General features: G+C 28.7%; 2 protein-coding genes across 2 annotated transcripts; one reads left to right on the top strand and one right to left on the bottom strand.

Moving 5' to 3' along the window:
* Positions 1 to 3849: 3849 nt before the first annotated feature.
* LOC114167194 lies at positions 3850 to 5601 on the top strand. The gene is made up of 2 exons (XM_028052201.1): positions 3850 to 4019; positions 4735 to 5601. Exons 1-2 carry the CDS (start codon positions 3963 to 3965, stop codon positions 5323 to 5325), a joined length of 648 nt encoding a protein of 215 aa, XP_027908002.1. The 5' UTR covers positions 3850 to 3962; the 3' UTR covers positions 5326 to 5601.
* An 11447-nt stretch (positions 5602 to 17048) lies between these two features.
* Positions 17049 to 18352, bottom strand: LOC114167271. The gene is made up of 2 exons (XM_028052308.1): positions 18073 to 18352; positions 17049 to 17881 (listed from the first exon to the last, which is right to left on the bottom strand). The coding sequence occupies exons 1-2, from the start codon at positions 18139 to 18141 to the stop codon at positions 17261 to 17263; spliced, it is 690 nt and encodes a 229-aa protein (XP_027908109.1). The 5' UTR covers positions 18142 to 18352; the 3' UTR covers positions 17049 to 17260.
* Between the last annotated feature and the right edge of the window lie 1752 nt (positions 18353 to 20104).

Below are 20104 nucleotides of genomic sequence, written 5' to 3'. Positions count from 1 at the left end.
CGCTTAAGCAATAATGCTCATCACTCAAGTCACAACTACAAATTTAAGAAAAAGAGAGACGTTAAGACAATTCTCTTAACTTTAGATATTTCATCAGTCAATTGAGAGTAGGGATGAAAGTTTGATATGAGATGGTTTTATAAGTAGGTGACTTGATGTACAAAGTCATGTTGCTTAAGGATGCAATGTTTGGGCGATGACACAATGTTGACTTCTTTCCATAGAAAATTGAGTGCTCAAACATTTCGTTGGATACTCAAACAAAGAAGGGGTTGAACCAACTCTATTTTCTCTTAAGTTATTATCGTACAAGTGACATAAGCTTGCTCAATCAATATGATGTAGTGCTTAAATGGTGAATTCACAACTTAAGCAAAAAGTTATGTTTTGTTCGGCGAAGACAAGTTACACAAGAAAGGTTACCTTAATTAAGCGACATATCTCTATTTACAAATACTTCATGTTACTTAAAAAGGTATGTGCGTATGCACGCTTGTGTGTGTATGTGTTTGATTGTATATAAAAAATTATGTAGATAAATTGAATTAGGTATAAAATAATTTCTTATAACTTTCATTGGTCTAATGTATGAAATTTGAATCTCATTCTAATTATATGTATGAATTTGATTGGTTTAAGTGATATTTTTACTTGAATGAGATAAGTAGATATCCATAATGTTATGTTGAACAAGTTTATGATTTGTAGTATTTAGTAGATGAACCCATTAATGAAATATTCTTTTATAATCTAAATAATATATCATATGCTGAGAAATCAAAGTAGGTTTATGTATCACTTTTATAATTATTTATTAAATGAGTTTACCTTGACTTTTGAGGTTTGTAAATCAAAAGTACTTAGTATGTAGTGATAGAGCTTTGTTGTGTCTGAGACAGAGTTTGACTCTCCTAATTTTTATTTTCACATTTATAAATGAAAATAATGTATTTTATTTTAATATACATTGTATATTTGGTATCCTAACAATTTTGTAAACCAATTTGGCATCCTAAAATATTTTCTTAAAATTTATCAATTTATCAATGTTAGTATAAGTCACATTTTAGTCTTTGATGGAATGTACTTAATACAAGTCTTATAAGAATTTACACGTTGTCATGATTTCATTAAAGTTGGTGTTTATTGACTAACAATGTTTTGAAATTGATCATATATATATTTTGTATGATTTGATTATATTAATTATATTAATTATGTTGATTTCATGGATTTGAGATAATATACCAACAATGTGTTTAAAAATGGTCAAGTGTAATTTATTCAATGAGATTATTTAATTGAATTAAGAATGAATATTGATGTGACATGTATACAGGAGTTTTGCATGATTATTCAAAACAATTTATATTTGAGATTAATTCAGATTAGTTTAGTCTTGTTTATATTTTATTTGTCTTATGATGATTATTTTGGTCGTATTTTATATCGGAACATATACTGTTATGAGTCATAATGGCACATCTTAACCAACTTACGAATATTTTTTGTGTATTCAATTTTTTTCTTCCATAAAAAAAAATGTGTATATTTTTAATGTTATAGACAATTTTATATTCTTACTATTTTCATAAGTGTACCAAGTTTATTGTAATATTTTGAAATAAGTGTTATATCCTTAAGATCTTATGAGATATTTTGCAGCATATAATTCTAATTAAACTTGTAATAAAAAGGTTTGTGCACAATTTAAATTTAATGTTGTTCATTTACTATTGAGTTGTAAGTTGTAAAGTGAATCACAATTAAGATAACTACAATGTTAAAAGATAACAAAATGAGAAGATGCTAGGATTGAATTTCACTATCTAATTATTTTTCTTTTTCTTCAATGCACAAATACAAATTATTCTCATATACTGTATTAGGTTTATGGCAAATATTTAGCTTCTCATTAAAAAATGGTTATATCAATTAGGTCATCTTGTAAAAAATTTTAATTTACTTTTGTAGACTTTAGTGTGCCGTACTTCTTTCAAATATCTTTAGAACTTTTACTCCAATGCAAAGGATCTTATACGATTCCTACTTTAATCAATGTTTTATTTAATTGTTAGCAAAAAAAAAGTCTTCATGATTAAAAAAAAAAAATCTTATAACTTAGTATGTTATTCAAAATAAAAAAAATCTTAGAATTCTTTACCATGTTAGCCTTCTCCAACGGAAAGATCATATAATACGCAAATTTTAAACTTAGTAAACTCCATGCCTTAAACATTACAATTAAGATGCCTTAATTTATATTGGGGTTAAATATGTTTTTGGTCCCTCAAGTTTCAGAGAAATTTGAAATTAGTCTCTCATCAAAATTTTTGACCAATTTAGTCCTTCATCTTTAAAAATGTGTGAATTTAGTCCTTTTAACCGAATTTTGTTAAGTTTATCTAACGTTTCAAACGCATTTCATGATAGTATTTGACTTATTTACACTGTTTGACACATTTTTACTTCAATGTTAACTCAAATATTATCATAAAATGTGTTTAAAATGTCAAATAAACTTAAAAAAAATTTGGTAAGAAGGACTAAATCCACGCATTTCTAAAGATGAAGGACTAAATTGGTATAAAATTTCGAAGAGGGACTAATTCCAAAATTCACTGAAACTTGAGGGACCAAAAACATATCTAACCCTTTATATTGTATGTGTAATTGTGGTGTTTAAGGTTAGTTTGGACCACTTAATTAATTGAATGCTCCTCTTCCAATATAAAGGAAAACTTTAAAATCAAATCTCTAATTCCACACTTTCATCCATACATGCATGGTTATCAAAGAACAAAATCCCTCCCTCCACGTGTCCTTGCGTGCTTGTGACCAAATTGCTTATTTAATTATGGAGATCAAAGGATATAAATTTGGTTGCCCAAGTTATATATGTGGCAGATATTTGGTGAACCTAATTGCCACACAATTTTATTTGGGAATTGTGTAATCTTCAACAAAAACAAAAGTGTTTAGGTTAATGAATATAACCATTAGTTCAAATAGCTTAGTAATGATTAGTTAGGATGTCATCTTATAATTGATTATTGTAGTAGTTATAATTTATGTATTAAATTTAAAAGAATTTAAATATGTTTTTAGGCACAAATTTTAACGAAAAATTGAATTTTGTATCTTTACAAAAATGTTAGTTCTCAAAAATTTAAAAAAAAAAAAATATAGTCTTTTAACACAAAAAAATTTGAACCAATTCAAATTTTATGTCAAAATTTAAATACTAAAAATATATTTAATTCATTTTATATATATATATATATATTCTTTTTTATATATAATTCATATTTTTATTTTATTCTTTATAATATAATTATTATTAATTACCTTTTTTAAGAATAATCACTATTTTGAAATTTGTTCAACAAAACTGTCACATATTTTTTTTATCCTATTTGTAAAGATATATTTGTTGGTGAATAAAAAATTATTTTTCATAATAATTTGTAAATAATGTTATAAATCAAATAGTTTATACATATATATATATATATATATATATATATATATATATATGTGCGATGTAAAAGTGGTCAAATAAGGAATTTTACCATGAATCCTGAAAGAATATTCAAAATAATGTGTTGTATGATGTCTTTGTAGCGTTTGTATGAGAAAGGAGAATCTAATTTGCAAAATTGAATCATATTTATTTTGTAACGAGACTTTGAACATTAATGGCGCCTGTTTGGACGGCAGAATTTTGAGAATCTACGATAACGGCCTCCCTCAGTTGCTTCCAAACTCAAAAAGTCTAAAATATTCAATGCCAGTAGCAGAGATAAGCTATGGTTTTCTCACCACATTTATTATTATTACTATATATGTATAACCTTGGTACCTCTTCACCAACATGAAGCAACCATTTTCACACATCAAAGCTACCTCAAAGTTCTACTCAAAGAAATCTCCCATTTCAGAGAAACCAACACATCAACGACATGGCCAATTGGTCCCCTGAAAATGCCAAGAAAGCTTATCTTCAAGCACTCAAAATGGTAAGAACCAGCACCAATATCTGACATGGGTTTGTCTTATGTCACTTTGTTTCTTTTGTCCCATGAGATTTGTTGTAGTCATGATTTGGTTGGGATCTAATAATCAAGGTGATGAATCTGGTAACTCCTGGTTTTGTTTCTTAAGGTGTCTATTAGGTTAGAGTAGTAGAGTGATTATAAGTTATCTTTAATCTTGATTTAATCTTGATTCATGAGTGATGTAGCATTTTTGGACATTAAGATGTGGGAATGACTTATATGTTATGTTCTGTAAACTGTTAAGGTTAATTACTGTATTTTAGATATTATCTGCTATAAAACCTGGTTAATCTGCATAATTTTGTTTATTAAAAGATGTCTATGTGGATTAAAGGAAGAGGGTATGTGTAACATATTCTTGAGTTGAACATCATAAGTAAAAATGATATAATGTTAAGGTTTTGAATACTGTGAGTTAAGTATACTGTTAAATTCTGTTGTGGAACTAATCAGTGATATCATGGTCAGAAAAATTTAAATGTGAATTTAAGTCTCAGATAAAAATAAAAAAGTGCAGTATTATATAAGAAAGAAAATTCATAAAAGTGCAGTATTATACAAGGAAGAAAATTTATACAAATCTTAAAGTTTTTCGAGTTTGATTCATATCTTATTGGTATTATATCGGAGTGATCTTCGACCCTCATTTATCATAGTTTTTGCTGTGTTTTTGCAGGCCAAAAGAGACAAAGAACCTGATGTGGCAGAGTTCATATCTGCTCTTGCAGCAGGAAACAATGCACAACTCATGGTGGTGGCCGGAGCAGGTGTAGCCGGTTCGGCCACACTTGCTCTGGCTGCAGCGGCTCATCAAACCGGTGGCCGTGTGATATGTGTATGTTGTGATCAAACAGAGACAAAACCATTGAGAAAAGATCTAGGAGTTTATGCAGATCATGTTGAGTTTGTTGAAGGAGATGTGAGAAGCCTTCTGCTAGGAGATTACAAAGGTGCTGATTTTGTGCTTGTGGATTGTGACATTGGTAATGCAAGGGAAGCTTTTCTAGCAGCATTTAAAGGTGCTAGTAGAGACGGTGCAGTTGTGGTTGGATACAATGTTAAGCACAGAGCTTCAAGATGGAGACAACTAAGAGCATCATTTTTACCCATTGGAGAAGGGTTGTTGGTGGCCAAAATAGATCCAAATAATAATCACAGGATTGAACAAAGGAGGAGTCGTTGGATTGTTCAAGTGGACAACTGCACTGGAGAGGAACATATTTTTAGGGTCACCTCTCCTCATAAGAAAGTGCAGATTCAAGTCTAAGCTAATAGTTTCATAGGTTTTGTTTATGATTATGAATAATATCAAATGGTAGAAGTAAACATAGATATAACATGGTCTCAAGGGTACCTCTTAGGAATGTGTCATAGAACAGAAGCTATTTGGTGTTCAGTGATCTTTTATTTTGCCTTTTTCTTTTTCATGTGTTTAAGTGTATATCTTTGTAAATCATTTGGCCTGTTAGTTTTTTTTCACAGGTCAAAGAAGCCATCAATGTATATTTTACATGGGAACAGTTCTCTCATGCATTTCATCAAACAGTTTCTTGGCACTCTCAGTATTATCCAGTTCAGAATAGACTTCGATCACGATTAAGGATGCTATTAAATAATATTATTTATAAACAAAATAAATTCATATGATGGAATTGAAGATGGTGTGCTATGCTTTTCTTTCTATAAATTGATCAGATTTTCAGATTTTCAGTTTAGTGAGCTAACAAGTATGGCATGTCTTGGGAGAGGAAATTCATTGTTCACGTTGGAACACTTTAATTTGAGCACCACTTATCCTATGATAGATTGACGATAACATTTTAAACTTATAATACAATTTTTTTCATAATTATTAGAAAAAAAGTAAAAATAAACAAAAGAGCGTTACCAATTTCCAAAAATATGCTTGCAGACCTATCCTTCTTCGAAGTTTATCAATTTCAAACGTGAAATTCGGCTTTTTTTTTTGTAACCGGAGGTCATTGTAACTCAAATTTATAAAAAGAGGTCTTTCGATATTTATTTTATGCGAAACAGAGTTAGGGGAGGACGACATTAAAGGTGAAGTCGTCCTCCTTTCGATTGATTTTTGTTTTTTCAAGATATAAATATTGATTTGGTATCCCAATTTTTTGAAAAAGTTCAATTTGGTACTCGAACTTTGGGAATGTTCAATTTGGTACCCAAACTTTTTAAACGGGTTCATTTTAGTATCTCTGTTAAACACTACATAACGACGTTTGGCTTTTATTGAGGTGGCACTGTGCTGGGGATACGTGGCAAAAACAATGGTTCAGATAAAATGAGTTGGAATCCCCCTTTATTTGTAAACTTTAAGTGCCCTATTTTGTGGAGAGTGCCCTAATAGGTGGTTTTCTCTTCTTTTGATCTTTCTAGACATTGAAGAAATGTCAAGGGCTCAATCATCTTCCTCTTGCTCTCACAATTCATGGTTGATGTGAAATCAAAGCTTGTCCTGTAATAGTGGTGGCTGTAGAGGGTTGGGTGAAGCACCCACATGCAATTGCGGAGTGGAAGCTGTGCTGAGAACGGCTAGAACTATCAAGAATGGTGGGAGACAATTTTGGAGAACGGCTGAAGCTTTTTCTTTCCAACTTCGCCCTCTCCAACGAACGGAAGGAAATCTTCGTCCTTCTTCTCCGATCATCGAACGCAAATCAACCACTGAACCCTAATTCCCAAATTTAGCTTCTGCCCTAATTTTTCGTTCTGCAAATTTTTCGATTTCACATCCCTAATTTTTTTCCCAAATCGAAAACAACGCTTTTGTAAAATTTTTTACTTCACAAATTATTTACTTCAATTTTTTTTTACCATAAAAACCACGTACCCAACCATGTTTCTGCCACGTATGCCCTGCACAGTGCCACCTCAACAGAAGCCAAACGACGTTATGTAGTGTTTAACAGAAGGTACCAAAATAAACCTGTTTAAAAAGTTTGGGTACCAAATTGAACATTCCTAAAGTTGGGGTACCAAATTGAACTTTCCCAAAAAGTTGGGGTACCAAATCAATATTTATACCTTTTCTTTAAAAAGCGATGTCGTCATAGACTAGTCCGATTTCTGTCATCTCCACATGAAGTCGTCTAGTGAAGTCGTCTTCATGATTGACTACTTCACTTTTATGTTTTTTTTTCTTAACTTTTTTTAAACAATTAGTGGTAGAAAAAAAATTGGAACTTCAACCCTTATTCACAACAACAGTACTACCTTTTTCTTATCCAACGCCAAATTTGGTTCATCTTTTCGGGTTTCGGAATCGATCAATCAATGGATGCCCTGTTTTTACACTCTTGCTTTTCCTGTCCTGGTGCAACCTTTTTTGCAGACTTCCAACTCAATTAGCACCTCTCTCAGATTTTTATTTTATTTCCTCTGTCATCACTCTTTCTTCCACTCTAATATTTCCAAACAAGAAAAGCAATTTCATTGTGATTTATACTATTAATTACCATTTGAAATAACTGGTCACAACTCAAAACATAACTTTAAAAAAAAATAAAAGTGAAACCGTCATGTACTCTAACGACTTTAATCTGAAATCGGTCTCCACCACCTGACGACATTACTTTTTTTTAAAAAAATGAAACCGGTTTAGGGGAGGACGACTTCACTTTTATTGTCGTCCCCGATGACTTCACCTTTAATGTCACCCTATTTTACAAATTCATGGTCAAAACAATCCAGAAATACAAAAAAACCGTGAAATTCAAAATTTAAAAAAAAATTATTTAGAATATACATTTATTAGTTTTTATTTAGAATATAAATTTTTGACTGATAAATAATTATATAGAAAGGTAATAATAATTCTACATATTATGGTAACGTCGTAATACGACAATACCAATGAAATACTAATATACAAGTATTTAAATTGTATATGGAAGTCTTTTAAAAAGAACCTAATAATCGGTATGTTTAAGAAATTCTAACACAATATTTACAATATTTATCGTATAATTACATTTTTCAATTATCATACAAAATAACGACTACATAACCTCACCATTAATCCTCACTACTCAGGAATATTGACCTGGTTATCTACTCATGTATAATACATATACAATCACTCCAAGTGAATATCAAAATACCATAAAAGAATGAAGTATAACCTAGTGAAATTTTTTAATACTCTTATAATCAAATATTATCACAAAAGATTCAATAACATTGATCAATATTCATCTTATTATGCACCTTCATAGCACATATAATTATAAAATTTAACTTTATTTCTAGAAGTCTAGTGTATTGGGTGACTTAGAGACCCTACACCTGTCAAGTCTCTTTGTTGCCTCTTAGGAACCATAACTATAGATTTGAATATCAGGATGATTAGGATAAATTTCTATATTTGTGGGTCCAGTCCTTTTTCATATTGAACTCCAAAGTATAGAAACCTCATTCGGCTCTCACCACTAGAAATCATCCTCTACTTGAGTCAAATGATGGTCGAGATAGGATAGTCTCCACACAGAATTCTTTTCAATACACCACCACCTATCGTCATTGATGACCTCCCGAGTGGGGAGCAACCACACCAACAAGTGCATTGATTCAATTGTAGTACCAAGTGTCATATTCATATAGATTCAATAAACTTTTATTAGAACTCGTGATGTTATTTGGATTTGTAATTAAAACGATTTGATTGGAAAAATATGATGATCCATAACTTCAAAGTAAAATGGATAACTTGATAAAAGAAAGCGTGTTTGGAATTGGATTTTGCGACTTTGTTCCTAAATTTGGTTATTGTTTCATTGAATTAACAAGCTTCATTCATTTTTATAAGTACACTAATGTAATCCTAGACCTATGTTTGCAGCCTAGGACCTAAAGACATTCAAACTTAGTGCGATTTCTTCACTCCTAATGAATGAAATCTTTGCATTAATTTGAACAAAACTATATCACCAGCTAAAGCATATAGATGCATATCTACCACCTAACAACATTAGACGACTCAATTTGATCTACAATACAAATTAACTTTCACCTAACTCGAGTTATTATGCAATGAATGATTGGTCGGTTCATCACACGTGAAATGTGAATTGAATCACTAACATATGAACAAATACTTATATAAATCAATAAAACAGTACCAATACAAAAGTTCAGAGTGCTACATCCAATCCCAGCACTTGGAAGTTCAACAACTTATGATCATATTAAACTGAAGTCAGAGAGAGACTAAGAACCTAGATATAGAATTCTGGATATAAAACAGGAAGGTTTATGCCTTAATTTATAGAATTTTGGATTTTTTGTTGTAGCTTCAAACATGGTGGATGATCTTTTGAAATTTTCTTCCATAGAGGGTTTCTTCATAGCTTAAATCGTTTTTGTGATGCTCAACCCATAAGTTTTCATTCAATGATGGTTTTCCTCCATGGTTGAGTTCTAGAATTGGGTGTTTTAGATTACTTCATGGTGAAGCTTTCTTCACGTGGCTCAAACACTATCTTCTCTACTTAAGTTGTGGAAACAAAATTTGAATCTTCTTGAAACCGCCTTTTAATGCTCAAGCTATGATTCTAGAGCTCAAGTTGCTAGACTTTGTTTCTTCTAAATCTGCAAAAATTCATTTAGAAATGCATTAATTTACCATACATGTTTATGTCTAAATTCTTTTATGGTGTATTTGGATGAGGCAATTGAAGAGGGTGATTCATTTATTTGGAGAATTTAAAATTCTTTGTAACAAAATGTTTTGTTTGGATAGAGAAATTAAAAAGCATTTAAAATCCATGCATTTTTTTGAAGTATTTCAATTATCTAAATTAGAAGAAATTCAAATACCCTAAAAAAAGGTGGAATTTGAAATTCTTCTCACTTAACCCCACACTCTGGACTCAACCACAAACGGATCCAACAAATCCGACAACCATGACATACTAGGTTGGCTAGATGGTCTAGATAGACAAGACCGGGGTGACCTGATAACACATACAGGTCAGGTGGGCTTGACAACACAAACAGGTAAGTCAAGTCCAAATTTATCATGAACTCAAAACATAATTAAGTCTAAAATAAACATTGTTAAAATGAAATTTTATCTCACAAGAAATTCAATTACTTTATCCAAACAAGAAATTGAAATGTAAGGTATTTTAATTTCTTTATCCAAACAAGTTATTTAGAAAATGAAGGAAATTTATTTGCAAGCAATTCAAATACAATGGATTTGAATTTCTCAACATTGTTGAAATACTTCATCAAAACACAAGGTTAGTGAATTCTAGGTAAACGGGAATAAAATCTTAGCATATTCAATATAATTAATCAAGTTAAGTGCTAAAATGCAACTGAATTTTAGTTAAAATGAACACTTATCAGTGACCCACATCAGGAATCATTACATAGACCACATTCACACAAAACATCATAATATACTTCTATCACTTCTAATTAATTTAAAACATAGTAATAACAAAATAATTCTCTCAAATTTTCGCCAATGAAAGTCCACTCTCGTACAACGAAAATATCACAAGTGCTCAAGACTTCCTTATATCATAAAGACTTTTCCTTTTGAAAGAATTGTCCTGGATACACCAATGTACCAATTTGAACACATTAAACCTAAATCATATATTTTACCCGATCCCATTTCTTATAAAAGTTGCATCCCAAATGATTTATTCAACACAAGGCAAATCAACTCAACATAACAACATCAAAAAGAAAAACCAAAAAAATCAATCAAACTCCTGAAGTTCTCATTAGTGGCGTTTGAATATTACTATAACTTTAAAATAATAGTATTATACAATCCTTATAGTTTCTCCTACCTCAAATAAAATTATCCAAAGCTAAAACTCTAATAATTGAATCACTCCCGATTAAAGATTTATTGCATAATGTCCAAACAAGACCAAAAATCAGTATAAGGTAAATCAAAATGAAATGGTCACTTATTTCAACTGTCCCTAACTTCGTTTGATGACTAAAGTACTACTAAAACTCAAGAAAAAGGAACAATAAAGTAAATATAAACTTACTCGAAAAACTAATCGATCCAAAATGTTTGTTGACACGTCAATTACTCAATGTGTGATTAATTTCTTAAACAAATGAAATAGAAGGCGGATTCGAGAAAAAAAAAAAGAGTTTTGGGTTGGGTGCAAAGAAATAACGAAAATAGAAGAATTTAACGTGCATAGACTTAATTCCCCTTCTTTCTTCATTATATTAATTTATTATTATTATTATTAATTAATTTTTAAACGAAGAGTTGTATAATTTATAGTTGAAAATTTAACTTTAAATATTTAAAATAATAAATATTAAATAGAATAAAATAATCTTATATAAAAAATATTTATTCTGATTAGTCATTTTAAATATAACGTGTAATTTTAAATTCATTTTGGTTATACTATTACAGGAAGAGAAAAGTTTTCAAATATTAGTTTGAGCTGAAATGGTGAAATATGTTAATTATGAACTTATGGTCATTGCTTCTTAGGATGTTGATTCTTTAGGAACAGACCCCAGTCATTTGAATTTGAGGTTTTGTTACTTTCTACATTTTTATTGGGGTTGTTGTGGAATTTCGAGGTATAGGACTTGGGAGTTTATTGTTAACCTTCATAATTTAGAAGTTTAGGTAAATGTCAACACTTGTGTGATTTATAGAAAAAAAATATATTTTCAAATCTAAAATATTATTTTATAATAACACAAATCAATGATGACTAGTTCTCATCTTCTGATTGTAGGTCTAAATAGGATTATCTATGTATTATTAATTTTTTATTGTCATGTGTTAACGGTGGTAAATAACAAAAAAAAAAAAACTAAAATATGTAACTTGAAAGAATATTTTGAAGAGCAATAATAATAAAAAATTACATCAATAATAAAAAAAGAAGTAATATCTTTAACTTCAAAATATTTTCTTGATGTGAAAAGTAAAAATCTTTCATTAAAATTAAATATAAATATAAAATAGTCATATATAAGTGTTTCCGAGCACTTACTAATAAAGATAATAATCTTTCAAATTTGAAAAATAAATAAAGAAAAACCTAAAATAAAGTAAATAAAATTGATTCATATATATTTCAATTAATATAATAAAAAAATTATAAACTTAATATGAAAATTTTAATTACATTAACTTTATTTAAATTTTTAGGATTAAATATATTTTTGTCCCTTTCGGTGAATTTTGGAATTAGTTTATTTTAAAATTTTGGATTAATGTAGTTCTTCATCTTTCGAAATACGTAGATTTAATTTTTTTAATCAAATTTTGTTCAGTTTATTTGACATTTTAAGCGCATTTCATAATAATATTTAACTTAACATTAAAATAAAAGTGTGTCAAACAATATATACAAGTCAAATACTAAAATGCTTACAAATTTCATAAATAACTAAGTTACCTGAATTCATATCTAGTCTTCAATATTTGTCAGTATTTTAAACAATTAAAAATTAACATTAAAAATAATAGAAATTCAAATTTGTGTACTAAAGCTATATTCTTTTTCTTATTATACTAATTATTAACATACGACTATTTATCCAAAACTATTTAATAACCTGTCAATAAAACTATCATAGAAAAATTGAAAAATATATAGTGCCAGTATTAAAAACTAGAAACCTGCAATTTATCCCGTTATTCACTTTTCCGAAAGTCTTGAAGGAAGTATTTTCGCGTACTGAAGCTTTGAAAAAAATTTAAAGTTTCATTCGTTATTATTTTTATCCTATTTTTATTAGGTGTAGAGAGAAAATTGATGAATGATGCAACAATATTGAGTTTTTTATTAATTTTTATTTATTAGTTACAGTTATGAAATTTTTATACTTTGTGTTCAATTGTTTTTTTTTTCTTTTTTAGTTTAATTATTCATTTGGTTTTTGTTTTTGTTTAAAAATATCAAATTGCTTCACCAATCATTTTTACTCTTAATTTGGTTCCGATATGTGGAAATCGATTATAATTTGATTTTGAATTATGAAAAATTGATACAATTTGATTATTTTCGTTAAATTTTTTGACATGGATAAAAGTTTTTTCATGAAGTTGTTGATGAGGATGATTTGTTTATTTGTGTAATTAACATAATCCTAGTGTCAAATATGATGAAAAATCTTAATTTATTTTAAAAAATTTAACAAAAATGACCAAATTACATCAATTTTTTAAAAAATTAGGACCAAATTACATTCATTTTCACAAACAGAAACTAAATTGAGACTAAAAAAATTAGATGACCAACTTGATATTTTTAAACGAAAATAGACAACAAATGAATAATTAAACATTTTTTTATCATGCACTCGCACATCATTCTATATATTACATGCTTTATATACTTACATTATCCTTATCTTAAAAAAAATGGAATATTAATTTTATTGTCTCTAATTTATTTAATTATCTCACAAAAGTGAATAACTATAGTCTAAATCTTATCCTTTTTATCGGTAAAAAATTAAATTAATATTAAAATAGATCATTTGTGGAATATTTTAACCTTTTTACAAAAAGAACATGATAATCCTATACAAAAGAGCATTGAACCTTACATCATGATCATAACAAAAAGCGTTTTACAAGAGAAGCAATTTATATACACATGCTCATGTTAAATTGTTCACCCTAGATACTAATCATTATAACAGTTTATATTGCAAATTTGGTATTACATTGAGTGTGTGCAAGATATTCATTTGGCTGTCAAGTGAATTCTCTCATCAAGATGTTGTTCCTTCAACAAATTTTTAAAGCTTCTCAAAATTTAAGGTGGGAAATAGGTTTCGTAATAACTAAATGTCTTGTATACTTACAATTCCATAACGACCAAAATTGTGCCTCTTATATCTTTGAATTTCTGATAATAAAAAACTAAATATAAACCTCTCAAACTCAGCACATGATTACTAAAACCGTATTTCTTACCCCTTACTTTAATAAAAATCAAATACAAACATAATTCAAAAAGCATTTAGCTTTATAATTTACACAAACATAAAAAATCATTTTATATATTGAAGATCTATTTTTTATTAATTTATTTTGATTTATTTAATTAAATGGACAATTTTAGGCTTCTATAGATTGGATTCATCACTCATCATTTTTCATCTTCATACATATCCCACTACAATAAAACCATCAATCAGAAAACAAAAATAGTTATTCATACTATATAGTGACCAATTTAGATACCAATTTACAAAATTAAAAATTATTGGTTACTAAAATAATCACTGTTATAAATAAAAAATTATAATTTGTCACTAATTAATTAGAGACCAATTTAAAAACTAAGTCATTTTGGTTGTCAAAACCTAAGTAGCTAATTTTTAATGATCAATTTCCTTTGGTAGTCAAAACTATAGTAGCTAATTTTGAAGACCAATTATAATTTATTCATAATAGTATTATTTTAATAATTAATAATTTTTAGTTTTGTAAATATCTAAAATTGGTTACTATAATTACTAATCATTATTGATCATTAAAATTGGTCACTATTTAGAAGTTTACTAGTAGTGTCCTCATTTTACTATATCATAAAATTTATATTCACTATTCTTTCTTGTTCTTAGTTTTGTTTCATTTAAAAAAATTATTTATTTATTTAGACAAAATTTTCTATTTTTTTCTAAATTGTTGTTCTTCATGTTCAATATTTACAGAGTTCACTGAAATTTTTAAAGTATTTTTATTTTTATCATAATCTTAATTAGATATCTTTTTTTCCTGGTATCGCTTCGCTCAAATGATTTATTCCATTTTAAGAAACAAAACCTTAATTTCATCTAATCAAATAATTTTTAGAACACTCATTTAATTATTTCTACTTCTTTTTAATATTTTTTATTCTTTATCTTTTATTTTCAAAAATATAGAACACTACACTCCATTATAATCTCTACTTTACACATATTGTAATATTTTTATGAATATTGATTACTTATTTACCAATTTATCATTGGTTATGTTTAATGTCTTATCTCTTTATATCAGACATCAAATTACAGACATTATATATCTATTTTATGTTAGTCAATACTGCTTTAAAGATTATTATTTAGAATAAAGAAAAGTTGTTTTTTCATAATCGATATATTAGATACATGTCAACAATCCATCATCACTAATATCTTGACGAGGTGTTGATGTAAAGGTAGTTTTTATTCACAAAGTATAATGAAAATTTTCACAAGGTAACACAAAACCATGCAAAATTTTATTTAAGAAGTTTAAAAAATGCTTTAGTATGCACATGCACATGCCATGATGGTCCAGTGTTATAAAAGCTTGGAACCAATCAATAATTTGATTACATGAATCAAATAAACTGTCGGGATATAAATAGATCATAAAAAATTATTTTTCCTATGCTTGTGCAATTAATATGGAATCTAAACAAAAGATAGTAATTTGTAGATTGAGAGAGTAAACTTCTGATAATAATTAATTAAGTGGCTAGCTACCTAAATACTATTAGATATCCTATAATAAATAAGAAACAGCATTAGATTATGAATATTATTACAATTGGGATGTACATTTTTTGAAGTTAACATAATTTTATCAACCTTTAATTTTTTTAAGTAACTGTTCTTTTTAAATTAAAAACTTTTTTTATTTGAGTATTGTTTTTAAACTAAAATAACTATCTAATAAAAAATATTTACAGAGTAAATAAAAATTTTCTATTGTAAAAAAAAAATTATATTTAGTTACATGTGTTTCCACTAGTTTGTCATAAAGTCATCCAGAAAACTTTTTTATAACATTCACGTATACGACTATTAATTTTAATACCAATTTCTACGTCAATTTTCTATAAATGTTTATAAAAAAGTTTCAAAATAATTTCATGTAACGAAAAGTTTAATGAAAGTAAAAACTTTCAGAAATGATAACCCATGTCCCAATCTTGGGTTTTCTTTTTCTACTTTCCACAGGAAAAAAAATCATAAAAAAATAAGTAAACTCTAAAAAGATATTACGTAATTAAAAATATAATTTTTATTGTTAGAACTCATGTCTTTAAAACCACATAAATGTACTTTGAAATTTTCTATAAAAAGATAAACACTTCGGTAAAAAAATTGCTATTTCAACATATGAATCTCCAAAATGGTGAGAGGCTGACTCTATTAAACTTTTAGTGTTGATTTGTATGCCACAAACTATCACAAAAATAACCAAAATTCTGGAATGATTGCCATCAACCCACCAAACCCAAATTGACATTATATAACTAATTGACATTGAAATATATCAATTTATAAAACCTTACAGCTACTCATACAATAAAAAAAAAGGTGAGAAAGAAGAAGAAAATATTAATTTAACTCTCTGATCGAACTGAGATATTGACTTCAACAAAAAGTTTATTGTACCTATCATTACTTCCCAATGATCAATCTTAACTTAGTTATATAAAATCGCAAGTAGTTCTCAATTGCCACTTGGTAGAAGAAAAATGTGTAAAAAATATGCTTTTTCTTCTCATGAACAGTGAAATAATATACAAGACTTGGTCAAAGAAAAGCACAACTTTGGCTACAAATACAATAAAAGCCAATGAGTATGACTCTGTAGATTGGATTTTATGCATCAAATTGCCATAAAATAAGTGAAAGAACAAAGTCAAGCTTCTGGGGAACAACAAATAATTTTGAAAAACAAAACTCTGTATCTATATGCATTAAACTAATTAAGCATATACGTAACATTAATTATCATTTCATAAATCTTCCTTAGCCATTATCCTAGTTATAAAAATAATATCTGAATCCATCATACATACGTGCACGATTTTCTCAGAAACCCAGTTAAGAAATTTTATCTTCATCAGACTCATCAGAAACAATTCATCTTAGACATTCAAACTGAACCCACCAAAATATATATATATATATATATATATATATATATATATATATATATATATAACATGTTTTTAGAAACTCTTTTTTCGAACACAAGAATCATGTTTGATATATATATCTGAAAATCACATAACGTGAAAACAAAAACATGTTTGGAACACGTTTTGAACAGAAGAAACCAGGTTTAGACATATCTGAAAATCAAAACGTGAAAACCAAACATGTTAATATTTTTTAAGGAGTCTGAATAGTTTATTTAATTATGCTCTAAGTTATTATATGAACAAAATGGGTCACTCTCTGAAGAGGTGTTCTTCTCCTGATTGTTGGTCTATGTGCTTGATCCAACGGCAAGTACCACCGTTTGAAGCGGTGGTTTGCGGCGGAGGTGGCAGTGGTGCACCACTTCTACTACCTATGTATGCGATATCCAAACCCTTCCCAACGGGGAGGAACACCGACCTAACCACTCGCACACCCCTCTGAAGCACCACGCTCCATCTGAACCCGCCACGCGAATTTCTCTGCCATGCATTCTTGCATGCTAAAACCGCTCCTTTGGGACTAACTTTGGCCACCCTCAGAACCCTAGCGAACTCCCTCCTCTTGCAATCCACCACCAGAAAGTCCAGCCCCGCCAGCCGCGACACCGCCGCCTCCGCCTCCCCCGCCACCACCTCCGGCGGCGGAGACACCCCCATCTCCGCCAGAGCCTCTATGTACCGCACCCTCGACTTTTCATCCGGGACTATGCACACGTGCCTCGCACCCGTGTTGCGAGCTGCAACTGCTAAGCCTACGCTTGCCGCTATAGGACCACCGTAGCACCATGATTCCACTATGAGCTTTGTGTTAAATCCGGCAGCCATGGCTGACAGCAACTCCGGTACCCCAGATTCCTTGAATTTCTCACACTGGCAAAACAAACAAATCAAACTCGACCCACATAACAAAAATGAAATCTTTTCTTATAAAACTCACACCTTTATCAAATTCATCACTGCACAACCACACATACAGCGGAAAATATAGAGCTAAGAAGCAAGAAAAGTGTGTGACAGATCGATATACATGGTTCTTGAATCTTGATGTAAAGGGTGCTTACTGATTTAACGGTGTCTATGTAAGCTTTTAAGGCTGTTTCTGGGGACCAAACGAGCTTCATGGTGTGCATATATATGTGTCTTCTTCTTTCTTTGTGTTTCTTTGTCTGAGAGTGTTCTCTTGATCAGTTTCTGTTTCTGGGTGAGGATTTTGATATATTGAAGGAAGAACAGAGGTACACTTTGACGTACTCGGCAGCGTTAGGTGTGTGAGTTGATAAAATGGTGTGCTCAGAAGATTGATATATACAAGAGATTTCAGATATGAGAGGGCGTTGACATTTTGCTTGCGCAATTTCAACGTGTGTAGATTGAGCCCAATGAATAAATAATCTACATCTATATGCATGCATTCAATTTTTATGGATTTTTTAAAAATATACTTCTATTTATTTAAATATATTATAGATTTTTTTTTCATTTTTTTTTCTTTTCATGCATGGTTTTTCCTTCATTGTTACCTGATTTGGAGATGATAAAACCTAATATCCATCTTCAGCTGACTAATATTTGTTCTTATCCTTATTTTGTTCATTTTTCAACCATATAGAGGCCAAATGGTATTAAAATAAAACGTGTTTTTTTTTTTAACAATGGCTTAATTTCTTACCCTTTGTAAACCTTAATGTTGTACAATGAGGAAAAAACATTAATTGCTTTAGAAAATTCATTATGAAACAGTCAATAACCCTATCCATAAGGAAATGTCCTCGTGCTATACTCAACCATACCAAGAAGAAGACGTTATCTCACCATTCTCAATTCAAGTCTATGAGTCTATGGAGGTAACACTTCCAAGTGCTGCTCAAATCAATTTAAATCAAAATGTGAGAAGCACGTTATTGGCACATCCAAATTGTAAGATAAAAAAAATCAAATAAAAGAACATATAAATTAAAATAATTACATCAATATGGAATGTCATCATAATTAACTTAATGATGTAATTTTATAGTATATTTGAAATTGAAATATAGGTATTCACTAAAAAAAAATTAGTGACAAAAAATATATTTGGACACAAATTTAGAGACAATTTTTTTAATTATAGATCACATTCCTAATTAGAAATCAATTTCATTAATAATAAAATTTTGTTTACCTATAATGACCAATTTAAATATTGATTAATTACCAATTCAAAAGCTAATTATAAAATTTTATTTATTAGAAAAATTGTTTTAGTTATTAATAATTTTTAATTTATAAATTGATATCTAAATTAGTTATAATGAGTAATTATTTTTAATTATTTAACTTAATTATTCTTTAAAAAATTTCTTGTAGTGAACTTATACTATAAGAATACTTTTATTCTTTAATCATCGATTGATAAATTTGTTCTATAATGATTAAAAAGTCAAAAGTAAAAAATATTTATATAAATTATTGGGAAACTTTGTTTCTCCCAAATTTTATATCACCACTTAAAACACTTCTTTTTGTACCGAAATATAGAAAAGTTCGTCATCGGAGCCAATATTATGTGAAAAATACTTTCTATTTCACTTGTACAGAACACCCTAGTTTTTATAATAATATATTTTTTTTCATTTTTCAAAAACTTATCTCAATCAATATACTAACAATAGCATATTTGTTATAAATATCATTTATCATTCTCACATCTCCACATTATTTTCAAAAGTTGAAGGAACCAACGAAATTATCACCATAATTAGATTAAATTTTATGTTTTATCATGTACATGAATCTATATATAGTAATTAAACATTTTAACTTCATTGTCCATTCCATCTTTCAATAGTTATAATGATATGTTTTAACTTTTGCATATTTCAATATTGTGTCAATTGGATGTTTCAAAAGGAACATTTGAAGAGTTGACTTGATTGAAAGAACACCATAATGGCAAAAGCAAGCACTTTTGAACAAGAACTATAACCATCTTGGGGGATGATGTGATTGAAACAAACTATGCAATGTATAAGAATAATTAAAGGGTGATGGACCTCAAATTCAAGAGGGAAAATACAGTGTACATGGGAATAAAATTCATAAAAACTCCATGTG

The sequence above is a fragment of the Vigna unguiculata genome, chromosome 10 (assembly GCF_004118075.2).
Source record: "Vigna unguiculata cultivar IT97K-499-35 chromosome 10, ASM411807v1, whole genome shotgun sequence".
Classification (NCBI taxonomy): domain Eukaryota; kingdom Viridiplantae; phylum Streptophyta; class Magnoliopsida; order Fabales; family Fabaceae; genus Vigna; species Vigna unguiculata.
The sequence above is the reverse complement of the archived record's forward strand: the minus strand, read 5'-3'. Positions and strand labels throughout refer to the sequence as shown.

What these genes read in the sequence shown, in the direction of transcription:
- LOC114167271 (XM_028052308.1), bottom strand. Translation starts at nt 18,141, where the DNA reads ATGCACACCATGAAGCTCGTTTGGTCCCCAGAAACAGCCTTAAAAGCT. An exon ending in ACATAGACACCGTTAAATCA is followed by an intron (nt 17,882 to 18,072) that starts GTAAGCACCCTT and finishes TTGTTTTGCCAG; the next exon opens with TGTGAGAAATTCAAGGAATC.
- LOC114167194 (XM_028052201.1), top strand. Translation starts at nt 3,963, where the DNA reads ATGGCCAATTGGTCCCCTGAAAATGCCAAGAAAGCTTATCTTCAAGCA. An exon ending in ATCTTCAAGCACTCAAAATG is followed by an intron (nt 4,020 to 4,734) that starts GTAAGAACCAGC and finishes GTGTTTTTGCAG; the next exon opens with GCCAAAAGAGACAAAGAACC.